Source organism: Anabrus simplex, chromosome 7 (genome assembly GCF_040414725.1).
Source record: "Anabrus simplex isolate iqAnaSimp1 chromosome 7, ASM4041472v1, whole genome shotgun sequence".
NCBI classification, from domain to species: domain Eukaryota; kingdom Metazoa; phylum Arthropoda; class Insecta; order Orthoptera; family Tettigoniidae; genus Anabrus; species Anabrus simplex.
Window position 1 is genome coordinate 21,212,284 of NC_090271.1, and position 25,920 is coordinate 21,238,203.

General features: G+C 41.4%; 1 protein-coding gene across 2 annotated transcripts in view; it reads left to right on the forward strand.

Annotated features, from left to right (window-relative positions):
- The window catches only part of LOC136877215 (alpha-tocopherol transfer protein-like), an 86,346-nt gene that overhangs the window by 22,635 nt on the left and 37,791 nt on the right, over positions 1-25,920 (forward strand). For both annotated transcript variants that reach the window (XM_067151061.2, XM_067151062.2), the window contains exon 3: positions 7,146-7,237. In XM_067151061.2, the coding sequence (XP_067007162.2) occupies positions 7,146-7,237 (92 nt within the window). The remainder of the gene's footprint in view (positions 1-7,145; positions 7,238-25,920) is intronic.

A 25,920-nucleotide genomic window follows, 5' to 3' on the forward strand; every position in this document is an offset into this window, starting at 1 on the left:
TCTTCGTAACCATTCATTTTGATTCTCCAATGCCGAAGCCACGGTTCGAAGTTGGAGAGGCCTTCTTGGAGGTAATTTTGTATACCGAGTGGTTGCCATGAGACAGATAATATAACAGTCTTTTCTGCGTACATGTAGACAACCACGCGCGGCGGATGTGGTATGTCTGACATATAGGAATTGAATAACACGGGAGAGATCATCCCACCCTGAGGGGCCCCAGTACTGTTAGGGCGGCGGTCCGACAAGGTGTTGTTATCTTCGACCTGGGGTTTCCTGTCTGCAAGGTAGCTAGAAAGACACGCACGAAGTGAAGTGGGAAGTCAAGAAGTTTGAGTTTTCTAATGAGACCTTGATGCCATACCCTATCAAACACGCACGAGGTGTCTAGAAAACAGACTCCCGCGTGCCTCTTTTAGTTGTAATTCTTTGAGATCTGTTCAGCGAGCCTCATGAGTTGGTGGGTGGAAGAGTGCTCATTTCTGAATCCGAATTGCTCGTCGTCGAGAAAATGCTTTTCCTCGGGATTGGACTCGGGTGAGGAGAAGAGATTCAAATAGTTTGTAGAGTAAGGATAGGAGGGAGATGGGTCTGTAAATTTGTGGGAAGGTGGGGTCAGAGTGTGCCTTGGGTATCATAATAACTTTGGCAAGTTTCCAGGAGGTGGGGAAGTAGTGTTTTGTTGTATCCCATTAAATGCTGTGGCTGTACCTTACTTAAGGCCATGGCTGCTAACTACGCAGTCTTATTCTTTCGTCGAGGAAAACGTTCACTGTGTTTCTGTAACGTGAAACCACAGCAAAGAAAGAGAGTAATTAATATATGTCTGCTCTTAGTGTTACACAAGTCTCTGCAATGTACGTATGAGAGTCAGCAAATAAGTTTCCATGACTTTTTAAATCAAAACTGTGTGTAACTTAGACGTCTGAAGCGTTAACCACCGGATGGCTTTGTACAAAGGTACTTCAAGAAATGTTATTTAATTTCCAATTGAGAAAATCAAATGATCGTAAATAAGTCGTTCAGTAAAATGTGTGACGGGCTGTGCACCTCTCAAGGTACTGTCGCTAGGTAACATCGCGTGGCACTTGTTACACAATGTTTCAGATGATCCTAGCTCTAACAAGGAGAGGTCAGACCCTGCGTCCAGACGATTTCAACGAGCTTCAATGTACCTGTTGGGAGACACTCAACAATAAGTCGTGTATAAGGGTTTAGGTCAATAACTTTCGTTTTCGAAAAAAATGAGGACAAATGTTATGAAATGTTATGACGCAGGATCTGCTTCGGATCAAGTGGAGGTGATAGAACACTAAAAGGGAAACACATTTTACTTAAACATGGCAGGTAAGCAACATACGTACGGTGACCAGATGCATTTTGCTCCTGTACATGTTTAGTTCGCACCAACACATGGACGGTTTTCAGCGACACAAGGGTGGGAATGAGAGGTTGCGTCTTTTACCCTTAATTAAGGTACAACACCAGCATTTGACTGGTGTGAATATAGGAAACCACGGAAAACCATTTTCAGGAATCTAACCGACCATATATCGAAGTCAAGCTCACATCTACGCGACCCTAACCGTACGGCCAACTCGCTGGGTAGAAGAAGATGCACCTTCCAACTTCTTAACATGTGGTTGAATGAACAGCGTAATATCGTGTTTGCGGATGGAACACGGATATCACTTGGGTCGGTACATCTCGACAAACGGTTTGGAGTCGTAAATGACGGGGTGGAGAGTACCAGTATGTTGAAGAGGTGCATGAATTTAGAGGCGGTGGTCTGAAGTTTTGGGCTGGGATTGGATTATGCACGGCCCCATACACCGTTGATACCAATAACAGGGACGTTAACTGGCCAGGTGAAATTCTTGCACCGTTTGTACTATGAATATGGTGCTGAATTCATTTTCGTCGACGGCATGCTCGCCCTCATAATCAGCGAGGATCTTCGTGTGAGAGACGGGTATCAACTATAGGCTCAATGCGTATAGCAATGTGCTGCTGCGGGTGGGTACTACGAGAACTACTTAGAGGCATGTTCATAAACAATTAACCGTAAGAAGCTGGAGTACGTGCGATGTTTACATGCATTCATTCAATCATTTTATATTTCTGTCTTTAGGTTATTATTTTGCAATGACATAACGTTCCGGAAGAACTATGTGCTTACTTTTGGCTGCATTAATAGATATTGCCATACAGAGCTTTCTTTCACAATCTAGCGAAATTGATTTCAAAAGACGGTGGATCTTAGCTGTAAATCCCAAGAAGTAACTCGGTTTATATTTTAATTAATACAATATAATTTTGAACGAAACTTATTTTAATTTTTTTACAAATGGGTTAACAATTACAAATTATTATAGCAATGTTATATTTGCAAAGTAAGCTGCAGTAGGCCATATTTTTAAAGCACACTAGTATACACACTATTGTAATCTATAACCGTAGTTTTAATGATAGGCAGTATAATAACAATAATATATCAAATTTCAATACAGAAGAACGTGTGAAATATTATAATATTCAGTCACGACCTCACATAATTAATTTTAATATGCAGTATATAGAAATATAATTACAGAAATAGGCCTACATTACACAATACCAGTAGCTCACAGAAATACCTCATTTTACAAATGCGTAATCGTGTCCCCGTCCCGAGGTGGTGCAAGTATTTTCAGGCACAGCCCTAGTGGAAATAGGCCAAAACTACTTTTTTTTCTGAAGACAGCATTGTTGAATGTGTGTATGAACATTAATCTCACTATCACCGCTACTGATACATAAATCACTACGTTGCTCGGACGTTCTCTTATCACAATAGCAGTTCTCTATTGCTATTCCCTGAGAACTGTTTTTACTGTAAACATGGCACTTTCTGCAAGATTGGAAGAATTAGGCTGATAGCTGTCATATAAAACACTGAAGTTACACTATTATTATTTAGTCAGCTACGGGGAGACTACGGCAGATTGCGCGTCGACACACGTGTGTTGCAATGGCCGACAGTCTGATTTCAGAGTGTTTTATATGACAGCTATCAGCCAATTTCTTCCATTCTTGCAAAAAGTGGTCATGTTTACAATAAAAACACTTCGCAGGAACTAACAATAGAATAAACGATAGTTTTGGCCTATTTGTAATACGATATCATGTTAGCGAAGGTAAATGCTGCCAGGGTGGCGATTAATTGTTCCCGTATGAATGCTCTCCGTGTGAGAGATGTAAGCATATTTCAGTTGTTACTTATACAGTTCACTCAGAACTTATCAAAACTGTGAATGTTTTGTTAAGAAGGAAGTCGCACCTTCCATTGTCGTCTCAGTTCAATGTTTCAGTCTGTCGAACACACAAGTTCAATATAAATATTACACTGTAATATACCTGTAAAAAACACACTATTGAACAAGGAAATACACACTATAAAGAACGAAATGTCATTCCTTGTTTAATAGTGTGATATTGAACTTGCGTGTTCGAGAGACTGAAACGCTGTGAAATGATCTTGCCCTCGCATCTCAAACGCGGGGATTTAACAAGGGAAGCAAATTAGGAGAACTTTTCACCATAAAAAGGCAGAGACTTGATCTTGGACCAATTGAAATTCCTGATTTTGAAACCGCGTGTTCATTATCAAGAAAACTTAGCATAAGGAAAAAAAGAATTGAAATCACTCAACGTTGCCAATGAATGATTATATACATACTATTTCTGTATTTGTAGTACCAGTGATGAAGTCCACGTCCGTAGTGTAAAGGTTAGCTCTATTATGCACCGTCCTACGGTTCCCTGTTTGATTCCCGATGCTGCCAGAAATGTAAGATTGGCATTAGGGCTGTGCCTGAAAATAGTTACACGACCTCGGGACGACGGCACAAATTTACGTACGATGACGCATTTGTAAAGTAAGGTATTTCTGTGAGCTATTGGTACTGTGTAATGTAGGCCTATTTCTGTAATTATATTTCTAAAATGAAATGGCATATGGCTTTTAGTGGCGGGAGTGTCTGATGGCAAGTTCGGCTCACTAGGTGCAGGTCTTTTTCTGATCTGACACTAATAGGTGACCTGCGCGTCGTGACGGATGAAATAATGATGAAGCGACACATACACCCAGCCACGTGCCAGCGGAATTAACCAGTAATGGTTAAAATTCCTCACCCAGCTGGGAATCGAACCCACGACCGCCGTCATCAAACGCCAGCACACTAACCATTTAGCCATGGAACCGAACATTATATTTCTATATACTGCATTTTACAATTAATTATTTGAGGTCGTCACTGAATGTCACACGTTGCTCTCTACTGAAATGTGATATATTAATAGACCTATTATTATTATTATTATTATTATTATTATTATTATTATTATTATTATTATTATTATTATTATTATTATTATTATATACTGCCTCTCATTAAGGGTACGGTTATAGACTACAATATTCCGTCTACTAGTGTTCTTTAAAAAAGATGGCCTACTGCAGCTTACTTTGCAAATATAGCATTGCTATAATAATTTGTTTGTGACTGTTAACCTATTTGCAAACAAATTAAATAACTTTCGTAAAGAGTTATTCTGTGTTAATGAAAGTACTTAAACCGATTTACTTCTTGCGGTTTACTGCTAAGATCCACCGTATTTTGAAATTGATTTAATTAGAACGTGAAAGAAAGCTCTATAGTACCTATTAAAACACCCACCAGTAAGCACGTAGTTCTGCCGGAACGTTATGGCATTAAAATTAATAATATAAAGACAGCACTATAAAATGACTGAATAAATCCACGAAAACATCGCCCGTACTGCAGCTCCATACGGTCAATTCGTCGACGAACATGCCTCTAAGTAGTTCTCGTAGTGTCCACCCACAGCAGCACATTGCTATACGAACGGAGCCATTAGGAATTGGCCAGGTAATTCACAGGACATGAATTACATTGTGCATGCATGGGACAGGTTGAGAACGGTTGTTTTTGATCTTCGACAACCTCCGCAGTCACTCCCAGATCTCATTATAGTTTCCAGATGGAAAGATGATGTCAGTGTACTAATCTCAGAGATCTGGACAATGCCAGAGGAGGCCGTACAAATTACTAAGACAGAGTGAAGGATGGCCAACTTTCGCGAAGAAAACACAAAAGCTGTAACATTTTCATTATTACTGTTTGTTTGCTTTAAATATTGAAAGAAAATCATTTGAGTTTGTACAAGTTTACATTTCCATGTCGTATGTCTCTATGATACAACAAATACGGTTCTGTAGCTTCATTATCATGGCTAAATGGTTAGCGTGCTGGCCTTTGGTTCAGAGGGTCTCGGGTTCAATTCCCGGTCGGGTCTGGGAATTTAATCTTCATTGGTTAATTCCGATGGCTCGGGGTCTGGGTGTGTGTGCTGTTTTCAACATTAGAATTCATCACAGGTAGGGCCCCATCGTCATAGACGCACAGGTCGCGTATATGGCGTTAACTCGAAAGACCGGCACCAGGCCTCTTCGGAGGTCACACGCCATTATTATTGTGAATACATACTACACGTATCAAGTTATTGTGCAGTACCGAGTTTTAACGTGTTACCATTATGTCATTCATTACGTGATTTTCTAGACAGAACCACAAACTCAAGGGCCCTTTCTAAAAAAAAAAAAAGAAAAAAATACAATCTGCTTTGCGTAGCACCGACACAGCTAGGTCTTATGGCAACGATGGGATAGGAAAGGGCTTGGAGTGGGAAGGAAGTGAGCGGCCGTGGCCTTATTTAAGGTACAACTCCAGCATTTGAGCGGTGTGAAAATGGTAAACCACGGAAAACCATCTTCAGGATTGTCGGCAATGGGGTTCGAAACCATTATCTCCCGAGTGCAAACTGACATCTGCGTTAAAAATCCATGGCCCATTTCCAGTCATTCGAACGGGTCAGGAATGGAATGAACGAAGCCCCCATCTAGCGGCAAGGATGGGAATTGTGCCGGCTGCCGAAGCCTGTTGCACTCCTCTGGGGCAGTGATTAATGACTAACAGATGAAATGAATTGATATTGGAGAGTGTTGCTGGAATAAAAGATGACATGGAAAACCGGAGTACCCGGAGAAAAACCTGTCCCGCCTCCGCTTTGTCCAGCACAAATCTCACATGGAGAAACCGGGATTTGAACCACGGAACTAACCGGTACGAGGCCGGCATGCTGCCGTCTGAGCCACGGAGGCTCATCTGCGTTGAAATAAAACAATAAAGTGAGAAGGGAAGCGAATGAGAAACCGCCCGCGAGACGATGTTCACTACGTATGAGTGAAGTGGCACCGAGAGGAACTGAAATTCAAGCTGCTACGGAAATCCTGATAAAGTTAGGCATACATTAGAGGCTTGATTTATTCGCATTAATTTATGGATGATTTTGCGAAAAGGGGCCAGGTTTTCGCGCTATTTCCGAAATAATCTTCCCCGTCGCTTGAATTTCGCTTTAATAATTTTCCAAAATTATTCACAAAAGTTTCATTCGTGTGATTTCTGAATTAAACAAACAAAAACAAACAAACCCCATGGCACTACAGCCTTGAAGGGCCTTGGGCTGCCAAGCGACCGCTGCTCAGCCCGAAGGCCTGCTGATTACGAGGTGTCGTGGGGTCAGCACGACGAATCCTCTCGGCGTTATTTTTGGCTTTCTAGACCGGGGCCGCTACCTCACCGTCAGATAGCTCCTCAATTCTAATCACGTAGGCTGATTGGACCTCGAACCAGCACTCAGATCCAGGTAAATATCCCTGACCCGGCCGGGAATCGAACCCGAGGCCTCCGGGTAAGAGGCAGGCACGCTACCCCCACACCACGGGGCCGGCGCGGCGATTAATTATTTATGTAAAAGGTAGATATGTAAATACAAACAATACTGATCATTATTCACTATTCCTTATGTAACCTTGATATAGGCCTGGGAAACCACAGAAAACCATCTTCAGGGCTGCCGACAGTGGGTTTCGAACTCACTATCTCCCAAATACTGAATACTGGCCGCACTTATACGATTGCAACTATCAAGCTCGGTCGCACAAAGAGTCCTCACACGTTAAGCGACTGATGGACATTGTTCATAGATACTGTTGTAAACGTGTCTTTCAATTCTTGTTTCAGCCGAGAAGAATTTGTACGGCCAAACTGATGACACGTTCTTACTGGCGTTCCTGCGTGCCAGGAAACACAATGTGGAGGAAGCTTTTAAATTGGTAAGTCTTGTTACAAGTGGAATGTTCAAAATAGAACAGCCTCTTTTTTACTGTTCCTTCAGTTCTTCCCTTGCATCTTTTATATAGTCCGGCTCGATGGCTAAGTGGTTAGCGTCACAAGGGTCCCGGGTTCTATTCCCGGCAGGGTCGGTAATGTTAACCATCACTGGTTAATTCCGCTGGCACGGGGGCTGGGTGTATATGTCGTCTTCATCATAATTTCATCCTCATTGAAACGCGCAGGTTGCCTATGGCGTCAATTCAAAATGACCTACACCTGGCGAGCCGAACATTTTCCTCGGTCACTCCTGGCACTAAAAGCCAATTCAATTCATCCCTTTTACCTCCTCCAGGGTTGATTTTTCCCTCGGACTCAGCAAGGGATCTCACCTTTACCGCCTCAAGGAGCGTGAGGCATTTGGTCGGTGATGTGCTGATGTACGGTAGTCGATTTTTGAAGGGCGGTGTAAAATCCAGGCCGTCCTTCTCCTTGCTGGGATCTATATTGGCGCACTCATTGTGACCTGACAATTAAATTAACTCAGGCATAGTATCCGTTCCACTAAAATTAAGTTGTCGCTGCTGCAAACCAACGCAATCGGAGTGTCGAAATTGGTGCCGGGCACCTAGATTGCACCACTTCAAAAGGTGTACATCACGATAGCTGAGTGATGGTGATGATTATTACATTAAGAGGGAGTACAACTAGCAGCAATCCTCTATCAACACTAATCGGAGGGCAAAATGGAAGGGATCCGACACTTTGAAAACTGAAGGTATCAGCCAAATGAAGACAAGGGCTACGAAGGGCGTGAAAATGAAACGTTCCCTAGGCCTCGGAAACCTAATACTGTCCGGGTCGGAAAAGAACAAGAGTTGACCAAGGGAGGTCGGGTAGGTTAGATGAAAGTGAGGCGAATGGAACCAGTACGTGGAAGAAATGCCAGGACTCATCTAAGGGACCGTGGTCACCAACCCACGCTGCCAAGTTGAGAGCCCCAGGAGCCCCTTTTAGTCGCTTCTTACGACAGGCAGGGCATATCCTGGGTGTTATTCTACCTCCCCGCCAACAAGGGGTTGACCAAGGGATATCGGCTACGTGAGATGACACAAGTAGAAGAAATGCCAGGACTCAGCTAAGGGCCCCGTGGTCGCCAACCCGCGCTGCGAAGTTGAGAGATCCTGGGGCCCTTTATGTCGCCTTTTACAACAGGCGGGGCAAACCGTGGGTGTCATTCTACCTCCCCACTAACAAGGGGTTGATTAAGGGAGGTCGGATACGTAAGATGACACAAGTAAGTGGAAGAAATGCCAGGACTCAGCTAAGGGCCCCGTGGTCGCCAACCGACGCTCCCAAGTTCAGAACCCCCTGGAAGCACTTTCAGTCGCCTCCTAAAAGACAGGCGGGGGAGAAGGGGATGTGATCTACCGTCTCCTCCCACAAGCGGACAGATGTAATATTCCTCTTCGAGAACCCTTTCGCATAGTGTGATATTTTGCAAGTGATTTCCCGATGCGCTCAGATGACAAAATTTATATGATGGCACCTTAAAGAACCCCTGTCCTTCGCATAATATCGGCATTCCAACTTCTCTTAAGGTTAATACTAGTTCAATGGAAATTTGCATTGCATTTATGTGCAAACGAGAATGTTATTTTCGACGAGTATTTATGAAATGAGAACGGATAGTATTCCTCAATCTTCTTCTTATTCTTCTTCCTCTTCTTCATGTGCCGTACGTGTCCAGACGTTGGCGGCCACTACGGCAAACGCCGTCAGATGAGATATCTGCTCTGTTTTGTTGATGTTTGTCTATTCCTCGATATCATTTACCCACGATTTCCTTCTGCGTCCAACTCCGGGATCACCTTCAATATTCCCTTTAAATATAAACTTTGAAAGCTATTTTCTAACACCACCGTAACCATAGCAACCAGTTTTCGTCATTTATGTATACTCGGTCATTGGTGTCATCTATACATTGTCATAAGAACGCAAGTTTCGTGAAACGAGTACCATTTACTAGCCTATCTGCCGTACTTGCTGAAGTCAGCACTTGGTCAAGAGTTTCTATTTAATGCGAGATACTTTCGTCCTCGAATTAACCTTTATCTACTCCCGTAGTCGCAGATTGGCCGCATTACTTTTATAATGTCACACATTTCTCGCCAGAGAGTTGAGAAAGGCCTGGGAGGAGCAGGTATTCCTCAGTCTTCTCACTACTAGCCCGTGATCGATTTCAGCATGTCCACCACTGCCTACCATCTCAGCTGCCGTCTTGCGAGCGGACGCGACAATTATTTTTCCATCCCTCATCAGAAGATGTACGTAAATATTTACTTATTTTTGCTATTATTTTGGAACTATATTCATCTTTTTATAAACTAGTGTGGCAGAAAGTTTTTCCTATTAATTTTTTCGTTGAAATATAGCTTCTTCTTTTTTGCCAGAAAATACTAACACTCTTTCCACCGACCTCGTTATGTGCTCTTTCGTTCAGGTCTCAACGATACAGTGGTTCTGAAGATATTCTCCGAATTCTGGAGGAACTGTGGAAGTAACTCTTCTAGATTTGCGTTATTATTTTAAAAGACAAATGTAAAAATGTAAATGCATAGACCTAAACCTCTTTTTTATTATATATATGCCTATTTTTTGGGGAAAAAAGTATGATAAAAATACTTGAAGGACTAAAAAAGTGTATTCATTTCACTAACCAAAGACACGGAGAACTGAATTCATTTTGAAGATATCTTCGGCGTACGTAATAAATATTTCTGTGAAATACTTAATATTTTTGGTCAAAACTGTGCTTGTGAAGTTTTGTCAGAACTGCAGTCCTGATTATTTTTTTAATAATTTTATTTTGCTTTACGCCCCACTAACTAATTTTACGGCGAGGTGCCGGAATTTAATGCCGCAGGAGTTCTTTTACGTGCCAGTAAATGTACCGACACGAGGTTGACGTATTTCACCACCTTCAAATACCACCAGACTGAGTCAGGATCGAACCTGCCAAGTTGGGGTCGAAAGGCCAGCACCTCAAACTTCTAAGCCACTCAGCCCAGCCCTGATTATTCGCAAGCTGTGCGGGTGGAGTAAAGAAAATTTCATGAAGATGATCAAACAGGTTCTAGGACATTTCGTACCACGGACATTTCGTGCCACTTGACCGTCTGATTACCTGCGAAGTATCAGCCGATGACTTTAAAATATTCAGGAGAGGACATTCCGTACCACTTGAGAGAGTGGAAAATATTGCGAAGTATAAACAATATCCGTCCGCCTCTGTGGTGTAGTGGTTAGCGTGATTAGCTGCCATCCCCGGAGGTCCGGGTTCGATTCCCGGCTCTGCCACGAAAATTTGAAAAGTGGTACGAGGGCTGGAACGGGGTCCACTCAGCCTCGGGAGGTCAACTGAGTAGAGGTGGGTTCGATTCCCACCTCAGCCATCCTCGAAGTGGTTTTCCGTGGTTTCCCACTTCTCCTCCAGGCGAATGCCGGGATGGTACCGAACTTAAGGCCACGGCCGCTTCCTTCCCTCTCCCTTGTCTATCCCTTCCAATCTTCCCATCCCTCCACAAGGCCCCTGTTCAGCATAGCAGGTGAGGCCGCCTGGGCGAGGTACTGGTCATTCTCCCCAGTTGTATCCCCGACCAAGAGTCTGAAGCTCCAGGACACTGCCCTTGAGGCGGTAGAGGTGGGATCCCTCGCTGTGTCCGAGGGAAAAGCCGAACCTGGAGGGTAAACAGATGATGATGATGATGATAAACAATATCCTAAAGAATGTGATTCAGATGTATATTCATTGTTCACTACTGGCGCAGAAGCTTCCGCACTGTGTGACCACTACTGGTGTTAACCTTCCGTCAAGTTCAACTGATCTGACTGACACACGTGTTAATTCTCATCTTGTATTCGTCATTCGCTGGTGGGGCTATATACGAGCTACTTCCACCTTTCAGTAGTATCCTATTTCCCCGTGACCTTCAAGCTCATATCGGCCAGTTCATCAGAATCTTTTATCTTGAATCTTGATAATGAAATAATGCAGGAGTTTATAAATATTCCCAATAATGGTAATGCTATCCATCCTTATGCTCGTCAGGCACATTGCGCCCGAACGCGATGTGTATTTCTATTGCATTGTTTTGTTTTAGGATTTATACTTCAAAAATTCTTCTTTCTTGTGGTAATCGGGCCTATTTACGTTAACATAAGTGATAAGTATAGTCTGACTCGTTGGCTGAATGGTCAGCGTACTGGCCTTCCGTTCAGAGGGACCCGCGTTCGATTCCCGGCCGGGACGGCGATTTTAATCGCTTCTGATTAATTCTTCTGACCCGGGGACTGGGTATATATTTCCGTCCCAACACTCTTCTCCTCATATGCAGACAACATACCACACTACCAACCACAACAGAAACACGCAATAGTGATTACATCCCTCCATATATAGTTGGCGTCAAGAAGGGCATCCGGCCGTAGAACAGGGCCAAATCCACATGTGGGACGCAGTTCGTGGGAAAACGTGGCAGGAAAAGAAGAATAACTTATAAGTATAGTTTAAAGGACTATTATTGAAAATTGTATAGAAGTTTTCTTCAATAAATGTTGTAAATTATTTTTGTTTCTGATTTATAAAGTGTTTTTGTCAGGCTCATTACGCCCGCTGGCGTGGACATGGAATTCCAATTTGACATCAAGTGGTACGGATTGTCCTGACGTAAATATTTGGAGGTTACGGGAAAACCGTGTGCAGGTAGATAACGACCTAGATGGCACGAAATGTCCTCAAAAATCAAGTGGTACGGAATGTCCGTGGTACGAAATGTCCGAACGCCGATCAAAATGATGGGCGGCCAAGCTGCCGTCTGCGCGAGCGGATGAAGGTTAAACAACGACCAAACATGGAGTAGTACATGCACTAATGTTCGTTCCCTCGCCACGTAAACGACTTAATAACCCAACAATACGTTCCCTATCACCGTCCATGACTAATGTAAATACATTTTTCTTTCAGTCCGTTATTGTAAGAGTTTCTTCGCGAAATACTTAATTGAACCGTTACACTCCTGTACTCTATTACAGACACTCGCACTTCGCAATCCTATATTTCCTCAGCTGCTCCCAGTGCCGGATGGCCGGATTAAGGTGTTTGGGGGCCCTGAGCTATTTAAAAATGTGGGGCCCCTTCTTCGTAACATCACGTTATAGAACTAGATCCTAATGGGTGGGTAGGAGATAGGGATCTGCGCTCAGATGGCCTTCATTTAAACCGCAGTGGTACATATAAGTTAGGAAATTTGTTTGGAAGGGTAATAGGGAGGTACATTCAGGGAAACGGGATTGCCTAGGGAGCGGTGATAAGGGAACAGGGAACTGGAAATCAAGTAGGGATGACATAAAAATGTTAGTGTTGAACTGTAGAAGTATTGTAAAGAAAGGAATAGAATTAAGTAATTTAATAGGTATATATTTACCAGATATTGTAATAGGAGTTGAATCATGGCTGAGAAATGATATAATGGATGCAGAAATTTTCTCACGGCACTGGAGTGTGTATCGTAGAGATAGGATAGGAATGGTTGGAGGGGGAGTGTTCATTCTGGTGAAAGAAGAATTTGTAAGCTACGTAAACTTGTCACGCTACGTAAACAATACTGTACATATATAAGCTTATTTTAAGTGATTTGATAGAATCTGAGGATGTTCTTGTAGAACGAAACATGTCATTCTTTGTATGTTAGTGTGTGTTTTACAGATATGCTTTTAGTGTTTTAATTTACATTGTATTTGCTGTGTGTTTGACAGACTGAAAAGCCTTTGCTACATGACCAACAAATGGCAAATAAGTTAATATGGGAAGGACAGCTGATTCAGAAAGTGATGGAACCAACCAGGGGGAAAAATATCCTGGATGTGGTGCTGATAAAACCAGATGAGCTCTATAGGGAAACTGAAGTAATAGATGGTATTAGTGATCATGAAGCTGTTTTTGTGGTAGTTAAAAATAAATGTGATAGAAAGGAAGGTCTTAAAAGTAGGACTGTTAGGCAGTACCATATGGCTGATAAAGCAGGCATGAGGCAGTTTCTAAAAAGTAACTATGATCGGTGGAAAACGGTAAATAAAAATGTAAACAGACTCTGAGATGGGTTTAAAGAAATTGTTGAGGAATGCGGAAACAGGTTTGTACCTTTAAGGTAGGTAAGGAATGGTAATGACCCACCTTATTATAATAGAGAAATAAAGAGACTAAGAAGGAGGTGCAGACTGGAAAGAAATAGAGTTAGAAATGGCTGTGGAAGTAAGGAGAAATTGAAGGAACTTACTAGAAAATTGAATCTAGCAAAGAAGGCAGTGAAGGATAACATAATGGCAAGCATAATTGGCAGTCATACGAATTTTAGTGAAAAATGGAAGGGTATGTATAGGTATTTTAAGGCATAAACAGGTTCCAAGAAGGACATTCCAGGAATAATTAATGAACAAGGGGAGTGTGTATGTGAAGATCTTCAAAAGGCAGAAGTATTCAGTCAGCAGTATGTAAAGATTGTTGGTTTCAAGGATAATGTCGAGATAGAGGAGGAGACTAAGGCCAAAGAAGTAATAAAATTTACATATGATAACAATGACATTTACAATAAGATACAAAAGTTGAAAACTAGAAAAGCGGCTGGAATTGATCAGATTTCTGGGGATATACTAAAGACAATGGGTTGGGATAGAGTACCATATCTGAAGTACTTATTTGATTATTGTTTGGTCGGAGGAGCTATACCAGATGAATGGAGAGTTGCTATAGTAGCCCCTGTGTATAAAGAAAAGGGTGATAGACATAAAGCTGAAAATTACAGGCCAGTAAGTTTGACATGCATTGTATGTAAGCTTTGGGAAGGCATTCTTTCTGATTATATTAGACATGTTTGTGAAATTAATAACTGGTTCGATAGAAGGCAATTCGGTTTTAGGAAAGATTATTCCACTGAAGCTCAACTTGTAGGATTCCAGCAAGATATAGCAGATATCTTGGATTCTGGAGTTCAAATGGACTGTATCGCGATTGACCTGTCTAAAGCATTTGATAGGGTGGATCATGGGAGACTACTGGCAAAAATGAGTGCAATTGGACTAGACAGAAGAGTGACTAAATGGGTTGCTATATTTCTAGAAAGTAGATCTCAGAGAGTTAGAGTAGGTGAAGTTTTGTCTGACCCTGTAATAGTTGAGAGGGGAGTTCCTCAGGCCAGTGTTATCGGACCTTTATGTTTTCTTATATATATAAATGTTATGAGTAAAGGAGTGGAATCTGAGGTAAGGCTTTTTGCGGATGATGTTATTCTCTATAGAGTGATAAATAAGTTACAAGATTGTGAGCAACTGCAACGTGACCTCGAAAATGTTGTGAGATGGACAGCAGGCAATGGTATGTTGATAAACGGGGTTAAAAGTCAGGTTGTGATTTTGACAAATAGGAAAAGTCCTCTCAGTTTTAATTACTGCGTTGATGGGGTGAAAGTTCCTTTTGGGGATCATTGTAAGTATCTAGGTGTTAATATAAGGAAAGATCTTCATTGGGGTAATCACATAAATGGGATTGTAAATAAAGGGTACCGATCTCTGCACATGGTTATGAGGGTGTTTAGGGGTTGTAGTAAGGATGTAAAGGAGAGGGCATATAAGTCTCTGGTAAGACCCCAACTGGAGTATGGTTCCAGTGTATGGGACCCTCACCAGGATTACCTGATTCAAGAACTGGAAAAAATCCAAAGAAAAACAACTCGATTTTTTCTGGGTGATTTCCGACAAAAGAGTAACGTTACAAAAATGTTGCAATGTTTGGGTTGGGAAGAATTGAGAGAAAGAAGAAGAGCTGCTCGACTAAGTGGTATGTTCCGAGCTGTCAGCGGAGAGATGGCGTGGAATGACATTAGTAGACGAATAAGTTTGAATAGCGTTTATAAAAGTAGGAAAGATCACAATATGAAGATAAAGTTGGAATTGAGAGGACAAACTGGAGCAAATATTCATTTATAGGAAGGGGAGTTAGGGATTGGAATAACTTACCAAGGGAGATGTTCAATAAATTTCCAATTTCTTTGAAATCATTTCGGAAAAGGCTAGGAAAGCAACAGATAGGGAATCTGCCACCTGGGCGACTGCCCTAAATGCAGATCACTATTGATTGATGAACTACTTCCACTTGAATTGATGAATAGGGAAATGTTGAAATAGACTACAATTTTTCTCTATTTTCCATGTTAATATTTCAAAATGCCAAAACATATTTTACATTTGTCTCATAATCACTATCAAAACGACATACAAAACAGAACTTACGTTTCTTGGCACCACTAAGATATTTTCTATCCATTTTACAAGAACGTTACAGTTGTAACTTACGAGTGGTTCGATAATCAGAGGTGAACTGGAAGTTCTCTTCCTGATGCAAATATATAGTATAGCATGCGCATTCCACCGTGCTTCCCCTGTCCCCTTCCGCTCACTTCCTAGACCTCTTTCCCCCTTCCCACTCTGCCCGTACTCGCAAGCTGCCAGATTTAAATTTTCGTCAACAATAACCTTTACAATAATTACAGTACGTAAGTAGCGAGGATTCGTGTCTCCGGACGGTAATTGATTCTAGCAGTGATGAAATACTAACGCGGACAGCTGATAAGAAGGAAGGAAGAGTGCGTGTTCGAAATTTTGCCAGCGTAAATATTCATATACATGCACGGAGGTGGAACAGCAGGCCTTTTTATACAATTTTAGGTTCGGCCAACGGCCAGGGCCCCATTGGAACGCGAGGCCCAGGGCTGCAGCCCCTTTAGCCCTCCCCACTTAACCCGGCCCTGGCTGCACCGAAAAGCATAAAGATGTGGAAATGAACTCGCTTTCTTCGTCTTCCAAGCGGAGAAAATGTGCCAATGCGAAATGCGGGTGCCTGTACAGAAGATCGTTCGGGATCTCTGGGGACGATATTTGAAGCTTAGGCTATATACAGCCATGGCTCCACCAAAGATCATGTTCAATTTCTAACTATAGCCCGACAACGTAATTCCCATGGCAGCAGACTTTTTTTGCAGAGCTAGCATGTCTACCTTATCCCACTGCTCCTGGCAGGCCATTGATAGTGCGTCGACGTGTATTTCCTAAGGCCCTTTTTTAGGAGTCCAAATGCATGTCAATAAACGGAATTGCACAAATTCCAGTTTCCATCGCCATTCTCTCTAAGAATAGAAGAGTCGAACGGGAGGTGTGGCTGGATGCAATATCTTGATGTACCCATACATGATTTTTCGCCCTCCCATGCAGTGCTCGAATATCTGTGCTGTAAATGGGTGTCAAAACCTCTCACTGATAATATGCAGAGTTCACCTTCACATTATTAGCGACACGGCGAATGATTAACTTGCCATTGTGCCATTGTAGCACTATCCGGCGATGATTATGAAACCCCTTGGAAATCTTTCCTGGCATTCTTTATACAATGTTTGATATATCTTTTTTTTGTTTCTAGGTCGTTAGTAAAACGAGCGGGGTTTGTTACAATCACTAAGGTACACATATGCCTCGTCTAAAGTCACCACATTTTTCCATCGTCCCTAGCGAGATAGCCTTCAAACAGCTTTCTTGCGTTAGTGCGACGTTCCGAAATGTGACGAATGGTCGTGGATTGCCTGTTTTTCCCCGCTCTGGAATTAAGCCCAGTCAGTCTTTGCCTTTTTTAATGCAATACAGCACTGATCTAGTCCTTTGATATCAAAAAATCACGCTTCAAGAACATTCCTTGGATTGCAGAACAGCTATATTTAGCATGGGAAAGAGCTCTTGTGTAGCCCTCCCAGTAAGAGTCAATCCGCTTCGATGTCGTTGCAGCTAATGTCACGAAACTCTAAACACAGGTTCTCAGTGCTGAGGTGAATCATCTCTCCACTTTCTGACGTGCTCAAGATGGTAACAGCGCCGCCAGTGGCCTTCAAACTCGTCACCAGAGATCCCGAAAAACCTTCTGTCACAGAGTTTTGAATAACCCGCCCAATTCTTGCTCATCGTAATACTTCCGTAATTGAATTTCTTTTGGACCTTGCGATACAGAGCATTCTTTTATTGACTCACACTTATTATATTTTCTGGCCATTAAAATAAATAAATAAATAAATAAATAAATAAATAAATAAATAAATAAATAAATAAATAAATAAATAAATAAATAAATAAATCAGGAGATATCCTCAAATCTCTACCACATGGCAGCAATAGTGGCTCATCGGGGCAATGCTTTGTAGTGACTGGGGAAGGAGGTTCGTAATCAGCCTGGCTACTGCCATAGCCGAGTTTCTCAGTCAATATGTAAAGCAGATTTTCCACTTAGCAGGAAGTACGGGGTTATCTTGAATTTATGTTGCTGATGCATATTATATTACAGCCTCTTGTTGTTGTTGTTTGAGTCATCAGTCCATAGACTGGTTTGATGCAGCTCTCCATGCCACCCTATCCTGTGCTAACCTTTTCATTTCTACGTAGCTATTGCATCCTACATCTGCTCTAATCTGTTTGTCATATTCATACCTTGGTCTACCCCTACCGTTCTTGCCACCTACACTTCCTTCAAAAACCAACTGAACAAGTCCTGGGTGTCTTAAGATGTGTCCTATCATTCTATCTCTTCTTCTCGTCAAATTTAGCCAAATCGATCTCCTCTCACCAATTCGATTCAGTATCTCTTCATTCGTGATTCGATCTATCCATCTCACCTTCAGCATTCTTCTGTAACACCACATTTCAAAAGCTTCTATTCTCTTTCTTTCTGAGCTAGTTATCGTCCATGTTTCACTTCCATACAATGCCACGCTCCACACAAAAGTCTTCAAAAACATCTTTCTAATTCCGATATCAATGTTTGAAGTGAGCAAATTTCTTTTCTTAAGAAAGCTCTTCCTTGCTTGTGCTAGTCTGCATTTTATGTCCTCCTTACTTCTGCCATCGTTGGTTATTTTACTACCCAAATAACAATATTCATCTACTTCCTTTAAGACTTCGTTTCCTAATCTAATATTCCCTACATCACCTGCCTTCGTTCGACTGCACTCCATTACTTTTGTTTTGGACTTATTTATTTTCATCTTGTACTCCTTACCTAAGACTTCATCCATACCATTCAGCAACTTCTCGAGATCTTCTGCAGTCTCAGATAAAATAACCATATCATCGGCAAATCTCAAGGTTTTGATTTCCTCTCCTTGGACTGTGATTCCCTTTCCAAATTTCTCTTTGATTTCCTTTACTGCCTGTTCTATGTAAACATTGAAAAGGAGAGGGGACAAACTGCAGCCTTGCCTCACTCCTTTCTGGATTGCTGCTTCTTTTTCAAAGCCCTCGATTCTTATCACTGCAGACTGATTTTTATACAGGTTGTAGATAATTCTTCGCTCTCGGTATCTGATCCCTATCATCTTCAGAATCATAAATAGCCTGGTCCAATCAACATTATCGAATGCCTTTTCTAGATCTACGAATGCCATGTACGTGGGCTTGTCCTTCTTGATTCGATCCTCTAAGATCAGACGCAAAGTCAGGATTGCTTCACGTGTTCCTACATTTCTTCTGAAGCCAAATTGATCTTCCCCCAACTCAGCTTCAACTTGTTTTTCCATTCTTCTGTAAATAATACGTGTTAAAATTTTGCAGGCATGAGATACTAAACTAATAGTGCGGTAGTTTTCACACCTGTCAGCACCGGCTTTCTTGGGAATAGGTATAACAACATTCTGCTGAAAATCGGATGGGACTTCTCCTGTCTCATACATCTTGCACACTAAATGAAATAACCTTACCATGCTGGTTTCTCCTAAGGCAGTCAGTAATTCAGCGGGAATATCATCAATTCCAGGTGCCTTGTTCCTATTTAGGTCACTCACAGCTCTGTCAAACTCTGACCTCAAAATTGGGTCTCCCATTTCATCAGCATCAACAGCCTCTTCATGTTCCAAAACGAAATTATCTACATCGTTACCTTGATACAACTGTTGGATATGCTCCTGCCATCTTTCTGCTTTGTCTTCTTTCCCTAGAAGTGGCTTTCCATCTGAGCTCTTAATATTCATGCACCTAGATTTCCTTTCTCCAAAGGTTTCCTTGATTTTCCTGTATGCAGCATCTACCTTTCCCAGGACCATACAGCCTTCGACATCCTTGCACTTCTCCTTCAGCCATTCTTCCTTAGCTACCTTGCACTTTCTATCCACTTCATTCTTTAATCGCCTGTATTCTTTTCTGCCCTCTTCATTTCTAGCATTCTTGTATTTTCGTCGTTCATCAATCAGGTCTAGTATCTCCTGAGTTATCCACTGATTCTTAGTTGATCTTTTCTTCCTTCCTAACATTTCTTCAGCAGCCCTACTGACTTCATTTTTCATGACTCTCCACTCTTCCTCTACTGTGTTTCCTTCGGCCTTTTCATTTAGTCCTTGTGCAACATGTTCCTTGAAACAATCCATCACACTCTTTTCTTTCAACTTGTCTAGATCCCATCTTTTTGCATTCTTTCCTTTCTTCAATTTCTTCAATTTCAGATGGCATTTCATGACCAACAAGTTGTGGTCAGAGTCCACGTCTGCTCCTGGGAAAATTTTGCAATCCAACACCTGGTTTCTGAATCTCTGCCTAATCATAATGAAGTATATTTGATACCTTCCAGTGTCTCCAGGTCTCGTCCACGTATACAGCCGTCGTTTGTGGTGTTTGAACCAAGTATTGGCGAGGACTAAATTATGGTCAGTGCAGAATTCAACCAGCCGACTTCCTCTTTCGTTCCTTTGTCCCAATCCAAATTCTCCTACTGTGCTACCTTCTCTTCCTTGGCCTATCACTGCGTTCCAGTCTCCCATCACAATTAGATTCTCGTCACCTTTGACATATTGTATTAAATCTTCTATCTCCTCATATATTCTTTCGATTTCTTCATCATCCGCTGAACTAGTAGGCATATAGACCTGCACTATTGTGGTGGGCATTGGTTTGGTGTCTATCTTGGCGACAATAATTCTTTCACTATGCTGGTCGTAGTAGCTTATCCGCTGCCCTATTTTCTTATTCATTATTAAACCAACTCCTGCATTACCCCTGTTTGATTTCGTGTTGATAATTCGGTAATCGCCTGACCAAAAATCCTGTTCTTCCTGCCAACGTACTTCACTTATACCAACTACATCTAACTTTAGCCTATCCATCTCCCTTTTCAGATTCTCTAACCTACCACAACGATTCAAACTTCTAACATTCCACGCTCCGACTCGCAGAATGTCAGTATCCATCTTCCTGCCTCTTATCAGACAGTAATAACCTCTACAATAAATGATTTATCTATTTACTCATGCTTGGTAATTTGAGAAGAAACTTCACATGATGGCTTTCACAGCAGCCTGCGGTCCAGATAACCGATTAGCTCGTACGAATCATGCATCATCGATTCCAAAGTTAAATGTCCGCACGTATCCTCTGTCAGGGATTCATTAAACACAAGTACTAACGAAAGGAAAACGACCCTTTAAATAAACTACCTTTTATACTCTTGAGGAAAATAAATGTACCACTTGTGCAGGATGATACACTAAGAGCATTAGTACAATCGCAAGAGTAAGTTCTTTTGCTATAACTAGGCTGCCTAAAGTAACCTACCTATTTTGTTCATAGTAACCTATATTAATGTTTTAGAGCCCATAAATGCCTGTTACTAATTAGTTGATATGTGATATTTTATTTTTTTCTTGCAGCATTCGTATGACAAGTTTTGAACGTAGACAGCATAAACTCCAAACACACAGTCGTATTTTATATAAAACGTGAATATTTACCTAGTTTTAGTTTAGCCGTATAGAAAAATTAGGCATTTGGCGCAATACAACTTGGTAACCGTCCTCTATAAACACGCATGGAAAGGTAAATGGAAGAGATCTGACACTTCGAAAAATAAAGGCATCGGCCAAAGAAAGACAAGAACATTGAATGGCGTGAAAGTGAAAGACTCGCTAGGCCTCGCAAACTAATACCGGTCGGGTCGGAAATAAAGATTTGACCATGGGAGGTCGGATAGGAAAGATGAGGTTGAGGAGCCTGAATCAAGTGAAAGCAACATCACACCCATCAAGGGGTCCAATGGATGCTGCCCCACTCCCTCAAGTTGAGAGCCCCTGGGGACTTCCCTTTCAATCACCTCCTACGATAGACAGGACCGTCCCCATTCACATGGGAAGGACATAATTTGTTAATCCTGCCATTCTCCGTAAATGTCTTATGGCTCGGGGTCAACGGAAAATTTGTGTAACGTAACGCGACCGAATGTGTGACGAAAGTGACGTTACTTTAGTCGTTATACCAGTCCATAGTCGCCAAAGAGGCCGCGGATTTATATAAATAGTGTTTGTTGAAATAGAAAGTGTACCGCCAGTGACGTCATATTAGTCGTTATTGTAGGCCTTAGTTTGTGAAATATGCAAATAAATAATTCGTTATCAATATTTGAGTTTCATTTATTGAAACGCATCTTTATGATTATTAGCTTTCCGCAAAGGTAAACACTTATTTCTGTTTTTCTGTTATCCACGTAATTTACCAATCACTGCCTGTTTGAGAATCCAACTAAAATGAGATGCTGAGAGTTCTACACTTAACGTAGCCTATACGTAGAGAAAAGGAATAGCCTACTTACAAGACGATTTTAAAAGGAAAGAAGGAAGAATCACGAGGTCTTCTCTTCTTAGTCGGAGAGTCTACCTTAAAAACGGGATTGCGGTCGTTATTGGTCATTTCTGAATATAGTGGGCGGCGTTATTTAAGGGTGTTTAAATGCGTCGGCTCTGATCGGCAGGTTTCCGACACGTTAGAGAACTACTGCTGAACAACATTCCCACACCCTGTCGGCTGTTAACATCTGTAGCAATTGAAGGGACGTTAAAGAGATATCATTTGAAGTTCAGTGCAGTCCGTTTCCGATCCTCAATTGAGTCTGAAATTCGCGGCAGAGCCAAGTCACCTTATTTCACAACCCCTAGCCTACGGCAGATGAAGTGTCATGGTTGACTGATTGCTACCTGAGATATTGTACTTCGGCATTAAGTCGAAATTCTTCAAGCCGATGTTTCGAATACTGAGATAAACCGAGGTGCCAACTATTACGGATTGTCCGTAATGATTAAGGATTTCACTTCACGATTACGGCATTACGGTCGAAGGGGAAATTATTACGGAAAAGCAACATTGTCACGATAAAAAATAATTTCCGCCAAAAAAAGGAAAGAAGTAAAAAATATCCAATCTCTTAGAGCATTACTGGACAACCCTCCTCGTCTCAATGTTTGTACGTTGGCTACTAAACATATTTGGCAGTTGTTTGGTCGTCACTTCCTTTTGTTTCCCGCGAGCGTTGTGAAATCACGGCCAGCTACATAGATATACGCTGCTCTCTTAGCTAGAATGACGCGGGAATGACGTATCAAGTCGCCCGTGAGATAGGCTCTACTCCTTGCTACTCGCTACTCCTTGCTCTGCCCTTCTCCGTGCGCACATTCGGCTCTCTGTCGCGTGCGTAGAAAGAATGGTATATTTAGCGCATTTCAATTCTAATTATCCTAGACGTTGATTCGAAAAATAATGATTGGTTTTGTGAAATGAAGCGGAGCAATTGTCAAATTGCATCTTCTTCTAAGAAGACAGCAGTGTTACAGAAATATGGAGACGGTTACACAAAGGAATGGCCATGCTTACTTGCCTCACGTGTTAGTGAAAACCACGTGTTCTGCAGTGTGTGTTCGTGTGATTTCTCTGTGGCTCACGGTGGACGAGATGATTGCAGAAGACACGTAGAATCCAAGAAACATCACACATACGGTGAATTAAAATTACGAAACCAGTCTGTTTCATCGTTCTTCGTAAAAAGTAATGAAACTGCGGTGACAAATGCCGAATTATTGTTCACATCATTTCTTTTGGAGCATAATATTCCGTTATCAGTTTCAGACCACGCTGGAAATTTGTTTAGATCAATGTTCCCCGACTCCAAAATATTTCAGAAATATGGTTGTGCAAGAACTAAAACCTCTGCTTTAGTTCAATATACGGCATCTGAGGCAAAAAAAGAAATAAGTGAACTTTTGCAAATAACGCCTTTTTCGTTGGCTACTGATGCTAGTATGGATTCAAATGCAGTTAAACTTTATCCTATAGTTGTCTCTTTCTTTAATGCTCAGAGAGGTCAAATATCAACTCTTCTATTGTCATTGTTAGAGAGTACCGACAATACCGGTGAGGGAATTTTCTCTGTTATTAATAGTGAATTGTCTTCTTTAGCCATTCCATGGAAAAATTGCATTTCTTTGTCATCTGACAATGCATACACAATGATAGGGGCAAATAAAGGTGTTGCCAAATTTGTGAAGGAATCTGTTTATCTGTTTATGTCCCGGGTTGTTCATGTCATCTAATACACATCTGTGCACAAAAAGCAGCAGCCCAATTGCCAGTCAATGTAGAGAACTTTTAGGTTCAGTTATATTACTATCTTGACAAGAGTTCTAAAAGACAAAACACATTGAAAGTTTATCATGCTGTTTGTGGCACAGAGGGTCACAAAATTTTGAAATATGTTAGTACCCGTTGGCTCTCGCTTCTTCAGTCTATTGATAGAGTTCTTGAACAGTGGGAAGCTTTGACACTCATATTTTGTAGTGAGACCCACCATAAAAATGAGACCACCAAGCAGTTTGAAACTGTGAAATCTTTCATACAAGACCCACACACAAAACTGTTTTGCTATTTTCTTCAGAGTACACTTCCTTTTTTTTAACTACTGTATGTGAATATAATTCTGCAACAAGATGATCCAGCCATACATCTTCTTAGGAGGAAACTTGCTGGTCTTTTAACTGACCTATTCGTCAGATTTGTTCAGCCATGTTCTCTTCAGTCAGAATCTACCTCCCTTTTGAGTGTTGAATTCAAGAGGAGGAAATACCAGAAAGCCAATGAGGACTTGGTAATTGGAGCAAAAGCTAGGGAATACTTGAAAGATAATGACTGTGATGAAGAAATGCTTTATAATTCTGTAAGAGAGTTTTATATGGCAGCTTGCAGTTACATTACCAGGAAATTTCCCCTGTACTTTGTTCGAAGATTCCCAACTTTGGTCAAAAAAAGTGAACACGCGTCGCGATAAGACCTATCTGTGTCAGTGCGACGTAAAGCAAAAAAAAAAAAAAAAAAAAAAAGAAGTGAACATGACCAACTTGAAGAGGAATTTGCAGTTTATCAGTGTGATACTTTCCCGGAATATATTGTTCATGGACCTAACATTGATGTGAATTGGGGCAACATTACAGAGCTTAAAAATGAAAGTGGACAAATTAAGTATAAAACCTTAAGTAATGTTGTATTTGCAGTACTAAGTGTACCTCATAGTAACTCTCCCACAGAAAGAGTTTTCAGTGTTGTTAGGAAAAATCAGACAGAATTCAGGCCTACATTAAGTACATCTACACTGGAATCGCTTATGGTTCTGAAGACGAAAATGTCATCTCAGGGGGAAGTATGTTACAAGAAATGCTATACCGAAAAGCAGCTGCTGGGAGTGAAACAAGCTAAAAATAATTTTTTATCGCAGAACTAACAGGTAATGAGCAAATTTTATTGTGTAATATGATATACTTTAGAATAGATTGCTGTAGGAAAGGGCAAACGGAGTGCTTTGGATTTGACTCGTAAAAGGTTTTTTTTTGGGGGGGGGGGGGGAGTTGCGCGAGTTAAAAATGGGATTACTGATAACCCACTTCAAAGGTTGGCACCTCTGCCTGAAGGACTGATGACTCGTAGGATTAATAATAATAATAGAATGACTGGAAAGTAAGCTTTCATGGGGGTAGCCCTAACAACCCGGACTAATAAGCTACAGCAGGCGAATGAACTGACCGAGAATGCGGAGGTTCTCTCCTGCAATACCAAATTCAGACACGACCACTTCCTGAAGGTGAAGGTTATTAGTATTTAAAGAGAAAGTACAAGTGGGCCATCATCTACCCTTAACACTAATCAGAGAGGAAGCAGGATGAGTTCCAATCCTTCGAGAAATAAAAGTAGTTGTTAAAGAAATGTTTGGGGCCACGAAGGGCGTCTTGGCCTCGCAAACTAATACCAGTGGGGTTGGAAGAGAACATGTGTTGACCTAGGGAGATCCGATAGGAAAGATGAGGGAGAGGAACCTGGTATGAGTATGAACCGAGACAAAAAGTGTCCTTATGTTCACAAGGTCTGAGTACCAGGTATCGTATTCTGTTTAATACAGGTTGTGGTAAATTATGGAAAAATATGTAGGTATTCTTAAATGAATTGGTCAAGTAGGCCATCGTAAGAGCAATTATGCAATTTTGTAGTGGTCTTCCCAAATCCGAATTACTGTAAACAAATTGCTTGATGTTTTCCTTTTCTTCTACTTTTATGGCACTACACTCGTATAATCCTGGTTTCTTCAAGAACATCCTCTACTCATCCCTCCCGGACGCATCCCAGAATCTTCAAAACTTCCTGTACATCATCTAAGCAGCGAAGATTAGGTCTTCCCTTTTGTGCCCTGTCCATCACAGCTTTTGGAACTTTCTGAAATAGACCAAGTCAAGTTCTTTAAAAT